Source organism: Plectropomus leopardus, chromosome 18 (assembly GCF_026936395.1).
Source record: "Plectropomus leopardus strain MGB_pleo_1.0 chromosome 18, ASM2693639v1, whole genome shotgun sequence".
NCBI classification, from domain to species: domain Eukaryota; kingdom Metazoa; phylum Chordata; class Actinopteri; order Perciformes; family Serranidae; genus Plectropomus; species Plectropomus leopardus.
In genome coordinates, this window is record NC_142193.1 from 2,070,632 (window position 1) to 2,094,486 (window position 23,855).

Below are 23,855 nucleotides of genomic sequence, written 5' to 3' on the forward strand. Positions count from 1 at the left end.
CCATGAACCTCCACAGCAGATCCCTAAAAAACCCCACTAATGGGAGCAACTGAGGAGAGATCCTTCTTCAAGGACAGACAGACATGCAATAGATGTTCTAAACGACAATAAAATTACAGGAGAGATGCACAGCAACAATAACAGTAACCATAACATAATAACAGCAATAAACATATGAAGATTAATAAGAGTAGTTTATGATAGTATGTATATTACATTCATATATTGAAGTTTATGTGTGTAACAATAATAATGTAATGTGTATTATAATAGTGGAGGTATGACTAATAATAAAAGCAGCAGTAGTAGTAGGTGTCGGTCAGAACCGCAACATCAGTGCAACCATGACAATCCAGGCACAGCTGTGTTTGGAATCTATGAGACAAGGGAGCATTAAGGCTCTGGAGAAGAAGCTAATGTGAGAAAGAGAGAGAGAGAGTGACAAGGCAAGGCAAGTTTATTTGTATAGCACATTTCAGCAACAAGGCAATTCAAGGTGCTTCACACAGAACATTGAAATACAACAACAGGGGGAAAAGAAACACATTTAAAACATTATAAAAGAAGCATGTAAAAGGTGATTAAAAACAGCAAGTAGGAAAACAACAGATAAAACCCAAAAATATAAAAACACATATATTAAAATAAGAGTTGCAGTGCCGAGTTTCGAAGTAAAATATAAAATTTAAAAAGTAAAAAGCCTTTTAGTCAAAGGCAGCAGTGAACAGGTGAGTCTTTAACCTTGACTTAAAAGAACTCAGACTCTCAGCAGACCTGATATTTTCTGGTAGTTTGTTCCAGATATACGGAGCATAGAAACTGAATGCTGATTCTCCATGTTTAGTTCTGACTTTTGGAACACAGAGCAGACCTGCACCAGAGAGAAAACAATCCAACCTGTACTTAAAAAGACTGTGCGTTAATTTTTGGTATCACAAGGGACACTAACAGCGGCCTCATGGGTGAAAGTCCTTTGTTTGTCTGATCCATCTACCTTCTTGTAGCTGTCGCTCTTTATACTGCGTCACCTGGCTGGCTCAAAGCGTCTGATATTTCCACAGATGGCTTTACATTGTAAGCTGAAACCCCAGTTCATCTTATACAGACCATAAAGGGTACTTTGTGCATCTAAGAAGGCATGAGAAAACATTATTATTTGACAACTTGGGAGAGAGAATGGTCTGCACACTAACAGTAGAGAGGTAAAGGGTAGCAGCTCATCATCAGATTTAGTCTTTTTTAAATCCTTTTTTGTTAGGAAGAGTTAACTTATAATCGCAGCATAATGCATTATGATAGTGTTATCAAATATCCAAATATCCCAAGCTACATGTTAAAAACAGCTGTTGCTGATCTAAGTTGTATTTGATGGTCAGATCTTGTTGTTTAGTGATGTTCTTTGCCAAAATCAAATGAGCAGATGATGCAGTATCACCAAGAGATCATTTTCGAATCACTTACGGTTGACATCCAAAAAACATTTCATTGGTGTAAACATCAGTTGCCCCTGATGTTTAATTGGCCCTTTATGAACAGACCTGCAATTCTGTGCCATCACCAACTCATACAAGCACTGTATAAAATGCCAATCACTGTCTTCCATACTAGAATGTGCTACATTATGCTCCTTCCATTGATCCCAATATAAACACACAATCACAAAATCTGATGTCCTGTATGCCATAAATAACAAGAATTGTTAAAAGCTGGCATTACACCTTTATGCAAGTATCATTTCACATGAAGCTATTTGATTATTGAAGTTTTCCATCTATTGACCATAGACAGCGTAGGCTACTGACACTGTTCTGTTGAATTAATGTGGAAAAAAAAAAGTATAAATCCCTCTGACAGCTTCAGATTTTTCTCTTTGGAGAACACATGATTTTGAAGCAGACCAAATACTTGTAGAAAGATGAATAGATGAGTTAAACTGAACTCAGAATCTGGGGGTTGACTTTTAGTTTAGTGCAGTACATTGTGGAGTATGTGTTGATCTGTTTATTAATAACTCTAAACACAACTCTTCAGAGTGTCCTTTCCCAGTCTGTCACATTGCTTCTGCTTTCCCCTCCCTCTGATCCTCTTATGTGGCTGTTTGAAAAAAAAAGTGCAGGTACTCACAGGAAATTAAATAGAGCAGATACAATCTCTAATGCATGTTATCGCCTCTCTACCTGTATCTGTCCAGCTTGCTTTTACATTTTTATCAAAAATTCAAAAGTTACACTTTGGGGGAACTGTCATGTTGTCCATCTTTATGTACAGTCTATGGCTGACCAGGGAATCTATCCTATCGATCCTAATTGATTTCCAGTTTTTATTGCATTATGTGTCGGTATAATTTGCGTGATGCTGACACATAATTTTAACACAGCATGTGCCATCACCACCACATAATGTGGTGTTGAGAGTTTGCAGTTATTTCACGTTTGTTTGTGAGATCAGGCTGTTAGATGTCTTAATCCTCCCAAAGCCTGGAAACTTTCAGTTACATGGGGCTAGCTGCTGCCTTTCTCTGTCATCGGAACTTTTCTGTTGAGGAAAGGATTGGAATAACAGGTGAACATATGTAATCATATTTATTATTATAATATATATTTTTTTTTTGTAGGGGACTTGTGTTGGTCTTTAATTGGTGCTTAAAAAGTCAAGAGTATATGAAATACAATGTTCTAATAGTTACTGTAAATTATTTCTTCTTAATATGCCAGCATGTTCACAGTATGAAACAAAATAAATGTGCTGTGAAAATGAGGAGAGGCTGGGAAAACATTAGTAAAATAATCCCAGGCGAACCTTTCCTAATCAGCTGTGCACACACAGCGGCTGTGCATTTTTAACCTTGAAATATGCAAAAGAGAAAAGAGACTTATAAATATTTTGTTATGAATATTTCAGAGGCGGAGGAAGCCTTTGATATTTCTTGCCTTGTTATTCCCCCACTTTCCTATAAAAGGCTGAAGAGGTCAAAGGTTGAATTATATTTGTTTTCCACAAAATCACAGAATAATTATGTTGTGATGCCTACATCATTATTAAAGCCAACTGCAACTTCTACTCATAAAGAAAAACTTGAAATATCCCAGGATATTTCTATACCAACCCAGAGTGTGCGTGTGTGTGCGTGTGTGTGTGTGTGTGTGTGTGTGTGTGTGTGTAATTGTAACAGTTAGTTTACAGTATGAAGAAAGTAAAAAACTCTGAGTTACCTGTGAGGAAGCCTGTGACCCCACCACCATAGTGGAAATAGTATGGCCAGGTGCCGAGCCCCGCCCACTGACAGGATCAGTTTTCTCATTTTATTAGCAGACACCCAACTTGCTTTGCCATGAGGCCACTTCTGCAAAATGACAGGAGGCCTGGGGGCAGGGATTTTAGGACTTTTCTAGGAATTTAGGACATTTTTAGGATTTTAGGAAATTTCTTGAATTTGAGGGTGTTTCTAAGATTTTAGGACATTTATCTGATTTTAGGATGTTTCTAGAATTTTAGGATGTTTCGAGGATTTCAGGACATTATTAGGATTTTAGGACATTTCTAGGATTTGGGGGCATTTGTTGTTAGGAGATTTATCTAATTTTAGGATGTTTCTAAGATTTTAGGACATTTCTCGGATTTCAGGACATCTTTAGGATTTGAGAACATTTCTGGGATTTGAGGAAATCTCTAGGATTTTAGGACATTTCTCAGGTTTCAGAACATTTTTAGGATTTTGGGACGTTTCTAGGATATTAGGACATTTCTAAGATTTTAGGACATTAGGGTCTTAGCTAGGACCTCTGTTGGTGGGTGTGGGGGATCCTCCACTGACACTTTTTTCTATTTCTTTTTCTCTACTTTGATGCTGTTTTATACACTCTAGCACCTTATGGATGGTAAACAAAAACAATTCCTAGTGTGAATCATTTCATTTTTATTGTGAATTAGAAAATGGTGGACATGACATCGTAAGATATTGACAGCGAGAGACTCCTTGGCTCTGATTGGTTGTTTTTGGTTCACACAAAGTAAGACCATTGGAAATGCCACAGTGCAATAGAGTTGGCAGAGGAAGATGATTTTTTTCACAGATTACCTGTCTCATTTACTGCTGTGTGAAAATAGAGACAATTTCAGAATTTTCTGCTTCTCGTTTATATGGTCATACAGCCTGTAGCCAGGCATCCTGTAACAGTCCCTAACCCTGCCTGCCTGATCACCATGTGTGCCTGTCCTGGTGACCACAGAGAAAGCTGTTTTTAAAATCACTCAGCCTTAAGCTCTCAGTGCTTCTGTAGCTTCAAACTGAATCTCTGTGTTTGGAGTTTATTCTCACATCTACATTCCTATTCTATCACTTATCAGCCTTATGTTACTGTTCACTGATTGCTTTCAACCATAAAAGAAGAACTTTGCAGATGTAAAGAAGGACCTCACAGTCTGTAAAACTAGTCTGTCTCTGCAGTAGAAAGAAAACAGAGAAAGGACACCTTTGTGAGAGGTAGAAAACCTCCAACTACCAGAATCCCACGTGCCTCATCTGACTAATAACTCTCGCTTGTGTGTGACGGAATGGTGCATGTGAAAGAAAGGCAGCCGGCTGGTAACAAATGATCTTGTGTTCCAGTTTAACGGTGGGCTGAAAGATGTTTCAGAAAACATTTGAGGTGAGAAACATGCAACTCAGTGACCAAATCCTAGTTTTTATTTGATCAGCGCTGCTTAATTTTACTGTTTCATATTGATTTTTCAGCCTCTGTTTTCACAGTGCAGTTCCTGTTCAAAAACTTTCACTGTTACAGCGAAACAGGGTGTTAAAAATATGCATCTAAAAACATTTTAGGAGAGAAATACACAGTACAGTAACAAAATCTTGGTGTATATTCAATGAGCACTGTCTAGTTTTACTGTTTGATTCAATTTTGGTCTGACTGAGAGACAGAGAGAAAGGCGGATGTGTCTCTTGATCCAGCAGTATGCTTGTTGTGTCTGCAGTGGTGGGCAATATAAAGTACAGCCCGTAGTTTGAGAAACATTTGCTGGTGTTTCACTTATGGGTTAGGAGGGATATCTAGGCAGTGGTTCGTGTTTACCACAGTTAATCCAAACATACTACTCACATTGTTTTGATACAAAGCTGGTTGAAAATTGTCAAAGTACCATTTTGAGTTCCTGCTGATGGAAGCGCATTTTTTTTAAGGTGCTACTTCACATTAAAAGTTTTCCAATGGCAAATCAGTGGAGGCAGTAAAAGTTGCTCCCTTTGGACGCACCAGCACCTTGAATGGCAGCTCTGCTCTCATCATTGTATAAAGTGTGTGTGAATGAGAAAGAAACTGTAAAACACCTTGTCCATTAGGTAGAAAGGTGCTATATAAATGCAGTCCATTTATTATTAATCATTCAGCTTTGTTATTCTTTAATATTAAAAACTGGTCAACACAACCAGATATGGATATATTCTACATAATTTGGTAAGGCTGTAAACTTCTGGTCGATATGATATTGATGCTTTAATAAGACCGTGTGTCCAATAACACATTTCATTTACCTGCTGAAAATTGAAAGTTGTTGTTTTTCAGCACTTATAGATATTGTCTGCAACATATGTGAGTGGATGGCTGGTGATTGTGATGAGTGCAGTGTTTTACCCAAAATTAAACATAATTCAACTCAGATTTTTGATCAGACTGTGGATTTGTTTAAATAAGCCTCCAAAAAGACACTGCAGTTGCAGGCTGCATTACAAAGTGGCTGAAAGGGAAATTATCCTATTGGAGCTCTTGTTTGAGCAGCAGGACGGCAGAGCTTTGGTGGTGTGTGCTGTGCACTACATACAGTGATTTTAATAGAAAGAGGAGCACCTGTATTTATGACGGTATTCAAAAACATACCCTCTAGATTTCTAAATACAGTGGTATACAGTGATACCTCCCAAGCCGATATTTTAAATCTCTCTCTTGCATGCAGTGTTATATAGAGATGTTTAATGTAAGTAACATTAAGATGTTCTATTGTGTCCAGCAATTCAGTATTTTCTCATTGGTCCTGTTCAACACTCAGTGGTGAGACAGACTCGTGCACACAGCTGTCATGGAAAAACAATGCAGTGCGCAGTTTATTTTCAGATAATAATAGAGTGGAAATCACATTTATTTTTCACTCATTGCATTCCACTGCCTGAACACAGAGTCCACTGCTCTGGGCAAGTGTTAATGCTGATCTCTGTAACAAGAAGAAAACACTAAATGCTCCCAGGTAGAGTGCACTCAGTGACCTGTGGCTGATTTTGTTAGTCTAGTGATAACATGCTGTTTTTTTGGCCATGTTTTTGAAAGAAATCAAGCCTACTCACTCAGGTGTCAAAGGGAAGGAGAAATGGTACAAGCAAAAGCAGCCACAGTGAGCTGTTAGATGTAATTCGAGCCAGCTCACCTCTCCAACTACCTTATAGTGTACAGCACTATTTTCTTTGCTTTGCTGTGTAAAAGATTTGCACTGTGCCAGCATGGCAACCATTTTGCTGACCTGTGAGCAACTGTTCTGCTAATGGCTTAGCTCAGCATCAACATCCACATCACTTTTCCAACAAAACAATCATACAATGTGTTTCAGTGAGAACACTGAACGTTAACCAAAATGTTAAGCAAATAACTCTTTGAAGTACATTCATATTTGTATACTGCTGAGTTTTTCCCAGAAACCCAGATCATTGCATCTCCCTTGACCTGATAGTGTCTGCTGCTCACTGAACCTGCAGCCGCTCTGCCTCATCTACAGAGGGCAGCCTTGTTACTGCAAACGCTCGACACTCATCAACCATTCCTTTAGCTTTTGTCTTTTTTGTACTGCACACACACACACACACACACACACACATACATATAGACACTGATAACTCTTGTGTGTGCATGATGGTGTGTGTGTGTGTGTGTGTGTGTGTGTGTGTGTGTGTGTGTGTGTGTGTGTGTGTGTGTGAGAGAGAGAGAGAGAGAGAGAGTGTGTGTGTGCATGTGTCTCTCTGTGATTGGGTCCGGCCTTGTTTGATTTCTCCGTGTGGATTGGATAATCCCATAATCTGATAACAACCCACTGTGCAGATTTAGTGATTAAAGTTCTGAGGCAAATGGTCGTTGCCATGGCTGCCAAAGAGAAGAAGAGAATAAATCTGTGTGTGATGATAACGTGTGTGTGTGTGTGTGCGTGTGTGTGTAGGGGGAAAGACATACTGTATGCTAAAATAGTGCTGAAATGTGCATGTGCAGTCGCAGTCAGAATGTAGAACAGGTCTATTGCCAAGTAGGTTTTCACATATAGGGAATTTGACTCACAATTTCAGCTCATACTGCAAAAGTTAAATATTAAAAATACCAAATAGGAATTTACAATAATATATATATATATATATATGTATATATATATATATATATATATATATATATATATATATGTATATATTTCTGTTTAAAATGACAAGGGTGTAGTTTACAAAATACTGACCAAAGAATAGGCAGCTGTTCACAGTAAGGCTAACAAATTCTCACCACATGATTATCATGGCCAAAAGAGTTCATGATAACAATATTATCATATCTTTAGAAAATGTTAAAAATGCTTTCTGTCAAATTTATCTTTAACTTTATTTATTGAGCCCTTTTTCTTCTCAGTGGTGTCAATATCTTTAAGTGTTTTCCTTGTTACTTACTTCATGTCTGAAAATGGCTACAGAGACAGGTTTGACATGACCACACATTTACATACTGTATATTTTGGTCTTAAAATTGTTCCCTGTGCTATTTTAGCAAGTTTTAGATGATTTTTACAGTTGTTCACCAGGTGTCTGCACTGCAAGAGCATCTCTGCAAAAGGCCTTAATAAATCACAGCAGTAATTAAAGTCCTTTCTAACAAATATTCAGTACTAAATTCTCTCCACATACAAAAGGCAATCCATGAGTGTTGTGACAAATCACAAAGAGTATGTTCTAGCCTGTTCTTATTCCAAAGTTGTCAAATTTGTCCGCTTTCACAGTGATTTTGGCATAAGATCACCTTTTGCAGCTGCATGATACGCCACCGGGTGGTGTCAGCTAAGAGTATGACCAGACAAAACCTTTGCAGTGTTATGATTTACTGCTTGACAGCTGGATGGTACCTGATGCAGCAGTATGATACATGGACAGTCGGTGTCAGTTGAGAACGTGGCCAGACAAAACTTGTCACGTCTGTATGATGTGCTACCAGAGGGCATCAAGTTAATGTAATGATGTAATAAAATGGACCCAACCCAGAACTTTCACGCAGGAGTCCAATATTCACTCCCCATCTGAATGCAATGTTTTTCTTCTACACCTTACCATGTTCCTTTATTGTGCCTAAACCTAACCATCAGTGCCTGTTTTGAATAATCGCAAGGATGTGCTTTTGTTGGCATTGGTTGCCATGTCCTTTTGTTGCCTAAACATTAACACATTCTTTTGTAGTGTAACCATGTGCTTGTGTTGACATCACAGTAGTGCCATCCCGCAACATCTACAGCAGACGCAGTCGGATACCTAACATATAATATGTAGTATTGAAGGTCCACTGCAAAGCAGAAATATGTGATGGCTTGGGATGTGAGCGATAAACTGTACACCATCTGCTCAGCACTGAACAGCAGTCAGACAGCAGGTGGACATAGTGCAGCATCAAGCAGCTGAAGAGTCAGATATTTTTTCTCAGAGGATATGAACAGCCCAGTAGCCAAAATAAATGTTGGCATTGTATGTTTTTCTGCAAACCACAGATATTTTACATTTATACCACTTATATTTTAAGTCTGTAAGTTTTTTATCTAGCTGTACAGTACATTTCAATTCACCCTTAAATGTTGTGACAACACTGTGGTAAACATGGTCAGGTTTACGCACAAAAACCACATGGTTAGGGTTAGGAGAAGACAGCCCAGTTGGCAGAAGAAAATGTACAGATGTTTTATTTGCACATTTCATACGTTTTCATTTGCAACAAACACGGCTGGAAAAGTCTTGACGTGTCATTAAAAATACCCAGTTTGTTCTTGGTCTCGACCAGTGGTCTGCGACTTTGCAGCTGTCTTACCTAGGTGTCACGCCATCCTCTGTCCCTTCCTCCTCTATATGAGAAACTCAGCTCATATACATGTATTCTGAACCACATTGCTTTAGAAATGTTGATTCAACATCTACGCAATGTACTAAGGTAGCAGATCTGTGCTTTACAGAAATGTACAATGCCAACATTTTATCCTTGTAATTGGGTTGAGACCAAACCAAAGAGAAAAGGAGAGTGACTCTCTGTGTGACAAACACCGCTCTTTATAAAATAGTTGCTGTAGTAATAGTAATAGTTGATGTTGCTGTGTGAGCTGGATGTGAGATAAGGCAACTGTTTTCTAACACATTCTCCATAACAACATTTTATGTGATAAGTATAAATATATAAATTCGATCTTGCTGTACTGCCCTCAGTTGGACAAGAAATCACTTATTGCTGCTTAGAATAATTCCTTTTTATTGGATTTTGAGACAGAACAAAGGTGACACTTATCTGACCAAAATAAGAAAGAATAATAACTTATTGTGCACATCTGCCTCAAAATAACAAAGGAATTAAATATTGTAAGACCCTGGCACTCCAAAGCTCATCACCCAGAAACAGAGTGCTCGACCTTAACATTGCAGTCAGTGAATATATGGCAACAGTCTGCAGCCTTCAGCATCTTTGGTTCAGGTTTAAAGCACCCTTCAGTTCTTTAAAGCCCCACAAAGATGCTTTGAAGAACTGTTAAGCTTCTCGAGGTATTAGATTTAAAAAATGCAGGCTTTCATATGTTATGTAATCCCGCGGCTGATCAAAGTAATCACAAGTCACCCAAATCAAATGCTCATTGAATGAATTTAGGTGGCTTACCCCAAACATTGGCTCGCCATTTGAAAAACACGCAAACGAACCAAACCAAAAGAGGCTGCTGATGAATGTTGGGCTTAAGGTCCAGAGAGAGAGAGAGTCATGTCCCTGTGAATTGCTGTCACCATGATGTAAGGAACAACACACTGCCCTGTATACAACTGCAAATCGTGCTTAATTTTCTCACAAAACAGCTCATGCATAATATTCACATTCAGCCTGTTTTTGTTTTGTTCAGGAAGTTCAGGTTCAGATCAACAGATATAAAAACATTTTTCTGTGATGTAATGCAAGTGTTCCCCTAAACACAGCTCCACAAAAGAAGTCCTGAGAAAAAGACCTGTTCAAGACCTTGAAATGAGTGACACCATTGTCTTTTTTTTTTTTTCTGACAAATATATCTGAGTTTTAAAGGTAGTAATATATATTAGACCTTCACTTTCCATAGGCTGGGTCACATGCTAGCATTACATTGGACACTGTCACACTCCGTATGTTGACATGATGTTGAATTATTGTTAGTCCGACTAAAACTGGACTTTTAAAACACATGTAAACATGAAATTGCACAAAGTCAGATTTCTCAAAGTCGGACACCAAAATCAAACCTGAACTGGCCTAGATGCAAATCAAAATTTGAAGAAGAAAGCTGGGAAAAATAAACAAAGAAAAAAGGGAAGAAAACAAAAAAAGACAACGGTATCAACATGGTGAGTGCTAGAGCAAGAACCCGACATACAACCTGTTTGTTGCTTGCTAACTTGTTTGGTATGTGATATAACAGGTCAACCAGAGGAAGTTCCAGTAGCAACTAGCTGAAAAAGGGCATATCTCCACCTACCGTGGTGGTGTCAGTCATACTTCATCAAAAAAAGTATTCTCCCTAGGTGCTACTGGGACCAGTAGTCCAATTAAATGGCCTAATGGAGCTATAACCATATCTCCACTTAACTGTGCATGTAAATATACTGAGTAGAGCTGGTGTTCCACTGGGTCAGGGTATGTCAACCAACTAGCCTTTTTGTCTGACTAAGGTTGGGACGTTTGGTTTCACACCTGTGATTATGGTTCCAGTCCAAATGTCTGGACCAAACATAGTCTGTATAAATAATGAATATAGCTACCGTAACGTCACCTGTTAGTTTGAAGCCTCGAGTTTGGCATTGCAGTGTTTCCATGTTGGTTTTTCGGAGCCTTAAGTGACCATATATGCATGAGAAGTTGGAGCTGCACAGGAGAGAGATGGATTTGACTTCTCAATCTCAACCCAAGCCCGATGGGTACCGAAAAGCATGAGGTTGGACCAGGTTCGCGGCAAAAATGTGCACTGATTGGCCAGGTCGGGTAGGGCTTTAGGTGTGAGAAAAACACTCCAGTGTGTCCTGGGCTTTAGAAGCTGACTAGTGCTTTTAGACAGGGTCGGGCTTGGTTAGGCTCGGGTTCAGTATTTTTTCTTGGACGGGCTGGGTTTGGGCTTCCATTCACTAGGTCAGTTTGGTTTGGGTTGTATTTTTTTTGCAGCTGTTGAGAACTCTGACTGCAGCAACAACTTGCAGACAGCCTGTCACCCAAAGTGCTTTGCCTTAAATATGCTGTAAAGTTGTGCAATGTAACATGGGGGTGTATGGGGATTGACTGTGTTTGGAAATGAGCCTCAAGAGGCCATTGGAGGAACTGCAGTTTTTGACACTTCCATTGGCTTCATTTTTCAGCCTGGGAGGTTGCCGCTTGGAGCCAAAGGTAGCAGGTGTGAAAGGGCCCTCAGTGTTAAATCACCAAGATGATCAAATCTGGTTGGTGGATGAGCAGTTAGTCATGGTAAACTACTTTGCACCTTTGATGAGATGGGCAGTAACCACGAGTAGTGCTGTACAAAAGCTGATGATGAATATCCTGAATGGACATCATTCTCAAGCTTGAATTCAATCGGTTTTCATAGAATTTTGTAAATAATTTCCTCATTGGGGTATATGTGGGGACATTTTCCTTGTGTACAGTATGTGGCCCTACAGGCCAGTATTACCAAATGAGACGACAGAAGTGACAACAAGTTGGCTACCATAGCAGTCAAGTGTTGGCCAAGCTTACAACTGTGCTCCCAAAGCCGGTGTCTGGAGTCAGTACAAGACTGCTGTGTTAGGTAAGAAGATGGACCACCTCCAGCTTCTTCTAATCTCTACAACTAGGTAAACATCCGAAACCTTGGCCTGGCTTTAGAGGAAGTGTTGATGTCTATGTGGAGACTGTTTATTTTTGTACATGCCGTGTTTGGGTTGTTATTAGCCTTTTAAAAATGAATTAATTACAAAATTCAACATAGCTCACTACTATAAAGGTTACAGCTGCGTTCATGAAATTTATGACCACTTGGGGGCAGCAGAACAAGCTGAAAATGCAACAGTGACATATTATCTCCCTTGTTTTGGCTAACCTGAACAGTTTGCTATTTACACATCTAGCAGAGGCAGAGAAACATTAGCATTCATTTGTAACCATATTTATGTCTGCCTGATGAAAGGAAGTCCAATGATCCTTCTCCATTTAGCTCTGGAACGTTAAAGCTGTTCCATGTCTGCTGGATGTGTAGATATGCAAAGTGTTTGTTAACACTTCCACATAAAAGTGGGTGGCTGTGGCTTGGGAGGGGGGAGCAGGTCATCCACCAAATGTAAGATAAGTGGTTTGATCTCTGGCCCCTTCAGTCCGCAAAGGATCCTTGGCTGTGGCAAGAACTGGCAAAGATCGGCCTAACCACTCTGTTCTCATTCACTGTTCATACATGTTCCTGAGAAAAGTAATACACCTAAAGTCGTACGTATCCCATGTAATCAAATGCCAGAAATTTGTGTATAAAACGTGTGTATGGGAAGAGTGCGATCATGTGACCAATGCCGTGACTGGAGTAAAGAAGGAAGAAGTCCACATAAGCAAGCAAGTTGGGGTACATGTTTCACAAAATATAGGACTTTTCCCCTGGAGATCTGCATTCAGAACCGTGCGAAACCAAGTGAACTTCAGTCATTTTAAGATCCATTATCACTCTTTTTCTTTTCCTAAGCTTCATTGCAGAAACTTTTCATTAAGTCTGTAACACCATTCGTGGAGTGCTAATTTGTTAGATATACTAACTATTGTATGACTAGCAGGTGGCACCTTAAATGGTAGTCGCAGCTAGTCCAATCGGACCATCCTGATGATGTGAGCTCAACATCCTGTTTCTCTCTATGCATCAGTCTGGACTCTTTGCTGCCCCAAACACTTTCAGTGGGCGGTAGTGCTCACTTTGACAGACATACTTCTTCAGCCGATCCTGATGTAAGCACTAGCCTCTACTACACAAATACGTTATTGAATTAGACACTGAGAGTATTTAAAAAATACGATTTATTTATATGTACCATTTGTATTTGATGTGTACCTCATTGACAACAATCACCACTGGTATTTTCGATAGCCTGGTGTTGTCACCATATTTTGCCATTTTACATTGAGCAGCCAGCTCACGCGAGACTGCTGAATACCAGCTGGCAGCGTCCTTGTTGTCTGTGTGATGCATTGTGACCTCCAGTTTGGATAGCTATGGTCCCCAGCCTTTGCAGCATCTCATATCTACTCTTCCAGTTGATAAATCAAGCTTTGCTAAATGTAGTCAGCAAAAATGTCTTTCCCTCCGAGAAATAGGCCATTCATGTGGCAACAGTTCTTTAATGAAACAATAAACTTTTGTGGCGGTTTGACCTTTTGTTCACAAACTGTGTTTTGGGGGCCTGAAAATGCAAACTTTTGAAACCGGGTTCCAGAGTGTAATCTTATGAAAACACACCCCCTTCTGTCACTGTGAGATCGGTGACATCACAACATCATCAACTACAACACAGTCCCTGTAGGGCTGCTTTGCATTGACAACTTCAGTTTGCGAATGTGTGTGTGAATTGGTAAATGTGACATGTAGTGCTTAAGTGCCTTGACTAGAATGGCACTATACAAATGCAAGTTCATCTACTATTACTATAAAGGGATTTTAGTGCTGAATATGACGACTGTTCTCCTGCCCTCGAGTGGCCAAAAAATGAATTAATCAGTGAATGTAGCTTTGAGGCAAAAAAAGGGCAACCCCCCCACAAATTCAGTTTCTAAAAAGGTACAGAACAAGATCAGTTTAGTTAGATCTTTATTTCAAACATGCCAAATAAAATAGGAGAACAAAATAAAATATAGGAAAGAAAAACAACACCAGAATGCCCATCAAACATATTAAGTCAACAAATGTAAATATTTCATGCATGAAAAGGAGCAAGAGGAAGTGAATACCGTATCAAATCCCACTGCCCTTTTTTCTATTTTATAAGAAAAAAAGTTAATCTTAAACATGAATATTCCCAATTTCTGCCCCATTATTCAGTATACACACCTTGATCTAATCAAGCAAGAATTACAACAAAAACAATAACAGATCAACCTGCATAAACACACACACACACACACACTACATGTTTTCATTTCTGCACTACAGCTGTTCCATAAATTAACCCTTTGACTGTGATACAATGATATTTTGCTCGAGTCCTCACTAACTGTTTCTTAAACAAATTCCTATCAAATCATGTAAACTTTATTTCATTTGAAACAATGTTTGGATTTTAGGAGGTAAAAGAGGATTTTTAGCTCTTTACATGACTTGAACCATTCTGAAATCAAACAGATCTTTTAATTTAAGTGCTTCTAATTTGATAAGGAGTAGGTTTGCTGATTCTCTGTAAGTGGTTTTGTTTACAACTCATGTTTTTTTTAAGGATGAAGATTGGTTCTGTGGTTGTTTTATATGTATTATTTTATATGTATTTATATGTTTTTTACTGTGAGTTACATACGGGAGTACAAAGGAACAGTAAAACAAGTAAAACTACAGCGTAATATGTGTTGAGTTGGGAGAAATGTGGTATAATCTGTACTTACTGTGTGATTTAATTGAGTAGCCCTCTTATAGAGGCCTGTATTTAGCACATTGTTGTGCCATATGGATTTGTGTGTATTATCCTTTTGCATAAGCTTATCATCTCCTCATCTATTGGCACTCTTCAGATCAGCTTGGCAGCCGTAGTGCATCATGCGAGGGAATATGCAGAGCTAATGTTTACGACAGAGTCAGACATCCAGGCTTTTCCACAAAACCAGAGACATGTTCCAAAGGTTGAAAGTCCCTCTAGGTTTTGCCAGGTATGTCGTCGACTGTTTCACAGTTAAGCCAAATTTGCTGGCTGATAGCTGCTGTGCCTGCATGCCAGGGATTATGAGACTACGCTGAGCTGATGTGGTTTTCTAGGAACATTTCAATGTATTTAGCTTTGTAGGAAAAATGTTGGTTATAGTGTTTGTACCAAATGAATGTGAAGTCTGCATGGACCGATTCATACACCCATGTGTTCTGCAGCTCAGGTTCATTCTGCTTTTGCATTAAAGCTGCCAGCTAATGATTTTTTCTGTTAATATTTAGTAACTTTTAAATTCTTTATCTTTTAGTGTTTTTCACGTTTCCTGTCACTGCATGCAGACTTTATTGTATTGGATTAGGAGGGTGGATTGGATGGGTGTTTTCCTGCGGTAAACCCATTTACACACACTCACACAGCGATGGCTACAGAGCTGTCATGCAAGATGTGGCTGAACTCTGATGCTGCCAGTTCAGTTTGTCTTCAGGACAACAGGGACCACCAAACCTGAGATTAGAGGACAATCCTCTCTGACTCCTGAGCCACTGCCACCATATACTGTGATACCCTATCGCAATAAGTAAAAAAAATGGATGGATGGGAAGAATAAGCTAATAATGTAAAACAGACAAACAAAAAAAAAAAAAAAGAAAGGGAAAAAATAGGTCAAATCCCTAGAGCCATTGTGTTGTGGCATGGTCAAAATGTGTTAAAATTAAGTTATTAAAACAAACACAGTGCCAGTTAAGAAAACAAAACAAAAAAATACTTACGTTTAGGGAAAGTTAGAGTTTTGGTTAAGAAAAACTATTTATGGGTTAAGGATCATTTCCATTACATTGTTAGACACTGTTAATAATCTGAGCCTGACAGTGGCAGAAACAAGCACTTTTAGTGAATATATTGATGTTCCTGTTCGTCACTTTGACACAAAAACGTGGGAAATTAGGGGCAGGTTAAAAAATACTGGAGTTACCTGTCAATGAACTAATTTAAATAGCCCAAATGCAGCCTCAGAAAATGCTTGAATAAGAAATGACAATGCTGAGTAATGGATGTCAGTTGAGGATTACATTTGCAAATGGAGAGCAGGACACTTACATATTAATGTTTTGAAAGGCATATAAAGCCCTCCTTTCCTGAACATGTTAAAAAGTATAAATTATATATACATACATATATATATATATATATATATATATATATTAAAAAAACACATTTCTAAATTTATTTAAAATTGTATATGAATCACCAAAAAAGTCATTTTTATCATTAAATTAAATTTGGGCAAAATTGTCCCTAAACCTTCGTGATTGATTTCTTTCTCTTCAATTTTGGTTGTTGCAGAATTGTTCTTAAATTTAATTTTGAGTGGCCGTAAAGAGTCTTAAATCTAACCTAACTTCAGCTGTAGGAACTGTGATAAATTTATAAATATAGATATATCTTTAACCCTTTAGAACCTGAGCAATTTGACTCGATTATTTCAAAAACAGCGACGAGCACCTTAATAAGAAATGACTGAAAAACTGATCCAGATCCACAAAATTATCTGGCTGTACACAAAAAAACCCCCCAAAACAAACAAACAAGAAAATTAACCTAAGAATGTGCTTATATATACACACACACACACACACACACATATATATACATATATATATATATGTGTGTGTGTGTGTGTGTGTGACTGTATATGTGACTATATATATATACTGCCACCATATACTGTGATACCCTATAGCAATAAGTAGGTATAAAAAATTGATGGATGGGAAGAATAAGCTAATAATGTCAAACAGGCAAACAAAAAAAACAAAAAGAAAGGGTAAAAAAATAGGTAAAATCCCTAGAGCCACATATATATCCCAACTAATTTTCAAATAATCTCCTTTTTTTAGTTTCTGGGAAATTTCTCACTAAGTTGCTCATTATGTTCTTTCTGGTGTCTTTGGAAATCAAATTTCTCAGGTTTCAGAGGTTTAAAAGCTTTTGAAAGGCATCTGAATGCAGCACAGGAAAAGTGCTGTTGATCCAGGGTTAAGACTGTGTATTATTATTATCATTAGTTTTTAAGTGAAGTTAAATGTTTTTAAAAAAACGTTTACAAAAATATGCCTGCAACAATATCCAACGATCTCATATAAATATATGTTTTAATGTGAACAGTCTGATCACCAATGGCAGTAATCCTTTTCAGCAGACAGGCTTTGCTGAGGATTTCCTCTCCTGATAATGTGACTTCAGCTCTTCTTTGAAACTATGAATGCTGTGTGCAGTCCAGCAGGCAGAGGAGGAGGACAGGTAGAATGTGTGAAAGATAAACCCAAATCATTTCCACCCCCTAAGTGCTCTCTGGGCCCTTTTTAATTTTTCGCCGACTTTGGTTATGTAAGAGATTAAATGTGCGGGTGAAGGTGGAGATGTTAGGAGCGGACAGTGAGCTGGAGTGGAATTAGAGGCAGCCCGTAGACGCACAGAGAGACACAGAGAGACACGGAGACAGACAGAGCATCATGTGGCTGCTGGCTGCGGGCTGAAGGCTCGGGAAGCTCTCACACACCGTCCGTGCTACCGGAGAAGCTGGCGCCAATGTCAAAATGCCAACCTTTTCCGTCATGTATAAAGGAGCTGTCATCATAAGCAGGTAAACAAACAACCGGGAGGTGTGTGTATGTGTGCGTGCGTGCGTACGTGCGTGGTGGAAACACCGGCATCCTACTTTGAGGAAGTGTTGAGTGTGTGTTGTGGTGGCGGTAGGGTTACGGTTCTGTTCGTGGTAGAAGTGAATACTGAGGTAACTATAGGGGGTGAAAATGTTAAAATGAAGTGGGGCTCGTGCTGCGCTCGCGTGCTAAACTCTGTGAACCAGTAAACCAGCTGTATGTAATTGGGTTGGAAGATGGAGCCGCTTAGTGTTGATGCGTTTTCACTGTGCTTGTTAAGAGGAACTAATTCTATATCAACACGTTGGTGACTATCTGGTTAAAGCTCGTGAGCGTGTTTTTTGTCTGGTGTTATTTTAGTAACCATAGACCTCTCTCCATCTGTCTTCTATACCGCTCGTGCGCCGCGCGCCCACGGCAGGCGGCTGTTTTGTTGTTGCTGGTGCGTCGGATCAATAACAGCCATTCTGTGGCTTGAAATGCAGGCTACATTTGATATATTTATATTCTTTAAAGGAAATGTTGGTGTAGTAATTAACAGATGAAAAATTGTGATGTTGAGAAAAAAAATGGCAGACCTCAACCTATGAATGTATCTGTCAGGGAATCAGCAACTTTCCTATTGATTATTGCCATGATTAGTGCCATTAGTCTCCTGCTGATCAAATACAGCCACCCAGCTAGCAATTTTTGGTTTAAAAACGTTCTGAATGGTACAACGCAACGTTTTAGTAATGTTTTCAGTTGCAAGTTCAGTTTTACTTCCCAGAATGTTAAAGTTAGGGTTACATTCTCCATAAACATAATAAAAATGTTACTTTTTCTCACATTAAAGGAACATTTAATCAAAACTGCATAATCTCAGGCATCAGTAACATCCTGAAAACATTTTCTGAATTTTGCTTTGAAAAACTGTTATAGTTTATGGTCATTCTTTGTATTTGCCAGGGCTGCTTCAAGGGCTTATTTTGATTACCCACAGTGACCAAATGTTGTCAGGGACACATCATGGAATTAAACCAAAAGCTAAATCAGTGTAATCTTTGTGTACCACAATTTGTTTTTGAGGTTTTGTGTTCTCTGATGGAGACATTGAGAATCTTGAGACTATGGCCATATTCTCAGCTAACACACAGAAGATAAGTGCTGGGCAGTATTATGTAATGATGAGGCAGAGCAACTTGTCATTGGAACTTAAGGAAATGAGGCTAAAGGCCTCTCAAGACCACAAACTTTAAAAAAGAATTAAGGATAAAACTTGGCTCTTCTATGTGGTCACTACTCTGATGCCAAATCATCCTGATTAAGTGGTTTTATCAGAAAGGCCCGGAACTACTGGATGAGGGGCAGAGAGTCTCTCATAGTCTCTCATTCAGCTAAAAGTTCGTTTTGGTGATTTTGAAGGTATAGTATTTAAACTTTTTTAAAATGTTATGAGGATCAAACATGAGAAATAGATTATACTGTAGTGCTGTAGAGCAGTGTTTGGTTTTTGATTGTGCAAAAAATCAAACAAAAAAAGTTGTAAACATTGCTATTTGTTGAAGCCTCCATCAGAGGACCAGTGTCAAAATTTGAGAGCTATACCACATTTCCAGCTAACTATGGATGCAGAAAGAGGAGGTGTTAAAACCATCACCAGTCTCCCCTATTTTTTGTCCCTAAATGAATAGCAGCGGAGCAGTGCTCACCTGTGTCAGACAGGAGCAGATCTGGATGATCTGTCTCAATGAAAGTTGGCATTTTCACCTCCTCCTTGTCATATCTTAAGAATAACTTTCTGATGAGGATGAAACGTTCATGGTTGCTCTCAAAGTTTTCCTTTTGACAGAGACCATTATAGTTTTCAAGCAACAAAGATGCAGCTGTCACCGCATTAAAATGCATCAATTTAACCGAGGCAAAATCTTTTTTTCGAAAAAGTCAGGGACCAGCAGTGCTGTTATTTCTAATTCGACAAAGTTATATGAAATAGAAATGTTAAAACGGCGAAAATGATCATCATGGCTGTGTTAATGGTTTCAAGACTGTTTTTGCCTATCAAAAATTTGAATTAGCATTAGCATTATCACAGCTGCACTGTGCTAACTCAGCTGGCAGCTAATGTCATCCCCACACTCTCATAACTCATACTTATGAGCATGAAAGCATTCATTCCTGACATTGCAAAAAGTAAAAGACTTCATCTAAAATCCACAGCTTGTCCAGATCTTGACTTAGCATCACACAGTCTCCATTGACATGTTATGGACCTATTTTGACAGACATTTTGAAATTTTGACTTAGCACAGCAGGAAAAGCACAGATGATGTTGATAACTTTAAGGATTTCACCACAAAGGATCAAATTGCTCAGGGTACGTTTCAACCCGTTGTCACTGCTGAAACACACTGTAATGTGTAATGTATGTGAAAGGCTAGCAAGTTTAGGCAACAAAACTACTTGGTAAGGTTTAAAAGAAAGAGTGTGTTTTGAGATGAAAAAAGTATATTTGTCACATTAATGTAGCATCACCTAAATACGTCATGTGTCTGATTTTAGTGCACGACTGTACGTAAATTAGGTCATGCTACGTGAAAATAGTGTTCACAAACTGTGGTCTCCTCAGTGAAAGTCCAGTTTTCTTTGACCCATTCATCCTCAGCTCCCCCCCACCCAATCTTCTTTATACTGCATCAGTTGCTCTCAGCATCAAATTTTTCTGACATTAGAGTTCGCTTAAAGCCCCCTAATGCCCCACACTTCTTCCTGTCTTCAGAATAAATAATACATTCTGCTGCTGTCTTCATTCATTAGGATAGTGTTTTCATTTGAAGTTTTGTTTTTCCTCCATTAGTCTCATTGTCTTACTGACAGCAGTCTCAGGTTGCTACTGGTGAACCCTCTGCATCTGAAATATTGATATTCCTCTTTGTTATTCGGGATGCAACCAGACAGAGAAGTGTAAACTCCATTGCTGAGAAGACAGTGCTCCAGATTTTCCAAAATATAAACACAATAATCTCTAAACTTTGACTGATACAAGTATGCACTGGTTTATCTTATTATTTGTGTGTTAAGCATGATTATGGTCATTTACACAATGGCAACCTTCCGTCATTTTGTCTTCAAAAGGATAGCTGTTGTTTTGTTGGCTAATTTTAATCCTGAATTGATGTAATTTTGTAATGAGGTGCTGTTGGTGTATTGCTCTGCATCAAGGAATAGCTGCTATGTTTCATCTTTTCTCTGTTTTTAAATATGTGTTTATATTGGTTATATATCAGCTTTGCTGACACGCATGAAACATTAGTCAGTATGCCTACAGACACGATGTAGTCCCAGACATTCAGTTCTACCAAAACCAAACTAGTAGCACCGTATAGGAACTAGTAATTTGGACACACATCAGTACATCTGTTGCACTTGTGATCTGTAGCATCATGGATAAATGACAAATTGTGCCTACGGGGCACAGGCAAAGGGCTCCAAAAGGTCAATGGGCCCCTGGGTCAGAGACTTAGTTTAAAGTCACTGTTAAAAGTAAGTCAGTCAGTCAGTCAAGCAGCTACAAAATGACACAAAACAACTGCAAACCAGTACAAAGAGACAACATGGAACCAGTTCCATTTCAGTTCCTGTACCTTATTTTGGACTGATCAGAACATTTTGACGAAAAATAAATTGCTTCAGAACCCAAAATGTTAGTCCCCAGCTTGAACCAAAATATAAGAGGTTTTCCTTAACCTGAAGTGCGAACCATGCCGACATCAGTGGTCGTTTCATATTTTAAAAATGAATGATGGAAAAGGCTTCAATGGAGAGGTCTAGTGAGAGATCTTCAGGGGGAAAATAGCTCATGCAGTGTTCTAACTAATAGTTGGTCCATCCAAAAACACATTTCTGTAATAACAAAACAAAAAGTTTGCTGATAATCAATTTATTCTTTGATTCTGAAACTAAAGTTCATTTACGTTATATACTGTGCAAGGTACACATCCTTGTTTACAATGGTTCCACCCAAAAGAGGTGGAAACTTCCAGGAATCCTGACAAGGACTGGTTCAAAAACTAGAGCTAATTCACTAGAAAAGGTATAAAAATGACTCCAAAGAGACATAAAATGACCACCAATAAATGCCAAATGGCTGCAAAGAAATCAAATGTCCACAAAAAACGTACAGCAACCAGAAAGAGATGTGAAACAACAACAAAGACATGCAAAACTACCATAAAGAGATATAAGGCGACCACAAAGAGATACAAAATGGATAAAAAGAATGCGTTCAGAGAGACACAAAATGACTACAAACACACAAAAATTAAACAAAATGTTGTTGTTGTTTTTTTTTAATTTTGTGTCTCTTTCAGTCTGTTGGTGTTGCTCAAGTGTAGGAGAGGTGAAGACCTTTTTATGTGTCTGTGTCCAGGGACCCACTGTTCCATAATCAGTCCATGGTAAAATACACTGATGAACAGAAGTTAAACACCAAAGTCAAAATTTTGCAAAAACCTTTACTTGATTTCATTATTGCTCCATATTTATTTTATTTATAGTATGAGGCCAAATGCAGATATATTTGAAATGTGTGAAATAAGACACACTGACAGGAGGTCACTGCTACTGCAGCTCACTACTTGCGCAGACTAACTCCATAGAATCCAAGTTTTAAAAAACATCCAGCCAAGGTACTGTTTCTTTGGGTTCTGTGCAGTTGGTGTAAGAATTGGAGAACATTTTTTCAGATGTGCTTAATGAACGTATGTAATGAGACCTGTCAGAAAGAAGACTGCGATTACACTGCTATTCAGACTATCGAGAGGTGCTTAATTCTTTAATCAGTTGGTGTATAAGGTGGCAGCAGCAGACACACACCAACACTTCTTATTTAACCCTGCTGCAAACTAAATATATATATTTATCCAGCCAGCATTCAGTGTCTGGCTGCTCTTATGTTAAAAATGTACATGGAGGAGTTGGATGCTTTTTATCCATTCATGTATGGATCCATCCAGAAGTGTATATTTGCAACCTGAACAAGTGCAAGCAGAAAGTGCCACCTTAACAGAAGTCTCACCAGAAAGACTGTATTTGTTCAGGATTCACAGGGACTGTTTACTACTTATGCTGTTCAGCCGCTATAAGCTGCTTTAAGACTGGTTTAAGTAAGCTAAGTTCCAGTTTCATACTACATGCTAATTGTATACACTATATACTAGGCTAAGGCGGTATTATGGTATTACAGTATACCAGGGTATTTAGAAATTTCAAAGGTATGTTTTTGATACTGTCATAAACACAGGTGCACAGCAAGTACCACCAGAACTCAGTCTCCAGTCTCTACTGGTGAAAAAGACAGCTGATCAGAAAAACACAGGGACACCTATGGAGGGAGAAGTAAGCTGCCTGCTGGGGGCCAGCAGACAGAGAGAGACTGTGGGGAATAACTGCATGTTTTTTTTATATCTAACGTGGTGAATTATGGATTTATTTCAACCAAACTGCAGCTGGTGATGGTTAAACACTAGCACACAAACTAGATTACAAGCAAGAGTAAACAAGACAGTTTAAGTGGGTTGCATTTTGTTTCTGTTAAATTTGAATTAATTGTGTTTTGTGATGAGTTAACGGGCAGTTAAACCGCATCAGTCTTCCATGACCGAGAGAATCACTCGATAGTAAGAAGGCATTTTAAAGGTGGAGTGGATATATCTTTTTCAAACACTGGAAAACTTTTTTTAATAAATGGGTAAATTATTATATCACAATCCTAAATCATCTGTGGTAACAAATAGCAGGAAATACCTGCCTTTTCAGCTTCATAGAGGGACCAGGCAGGGCTGCCCTTTATTTCCTGTAATCTTTGCACTGGTACTTGGACCATTAGCAATTGCTTTTAGGTAAAATGACAGCATAGCTGGCATAAAGGTTGGTGGTGAGGAACGTAAACTGCTCTGTGTCTGAGCATCATGTAGGGTTGCAGCGGTATGCCAGTTTCAAGATATACTGTGGGATGAAAACTGATCTATATCACACACTTTCTTCTCTATGGTATTGGGGAAAGAAACAATGAAAAAAGGCTGCCGCTG

General features: G+C 38.6%; 1 protein-coding gene across 8 annotated transcripts in view; it reads left to right on the forward strand.

Moving 5' to 3' along the window:
- Window positions 1-23,855, forward strand: part of LOC121957110 (syntaxin-binding protein 4) — a 114,393-nt gene that overhangs the window by 17,162 nt on the left and 73,376 nt on the right. The window contains exon 1 of one of the 8 annotated variants that reach the window (XM_088069558.1): window positions 15,013-15,128. The exons of 6 other annotated variants lie outside the window; for them this stretch is intronic. In XM_088069558.1, coding sequence (XP_087925684.1) covers window positions 15,091-15,128 — 38 coding nt within the window. In that variant the 5' untranslated portion in view covers window positions 15,013-15,090. Of the gene's footprint in view, window positions 1-15,012; window positions 15,129-17,378; window positions 17,769-23,855 lie in introns of those variants that run through there. One more of the 8 variants, XM_088069557.1, reaches the window with a different exon arrangement.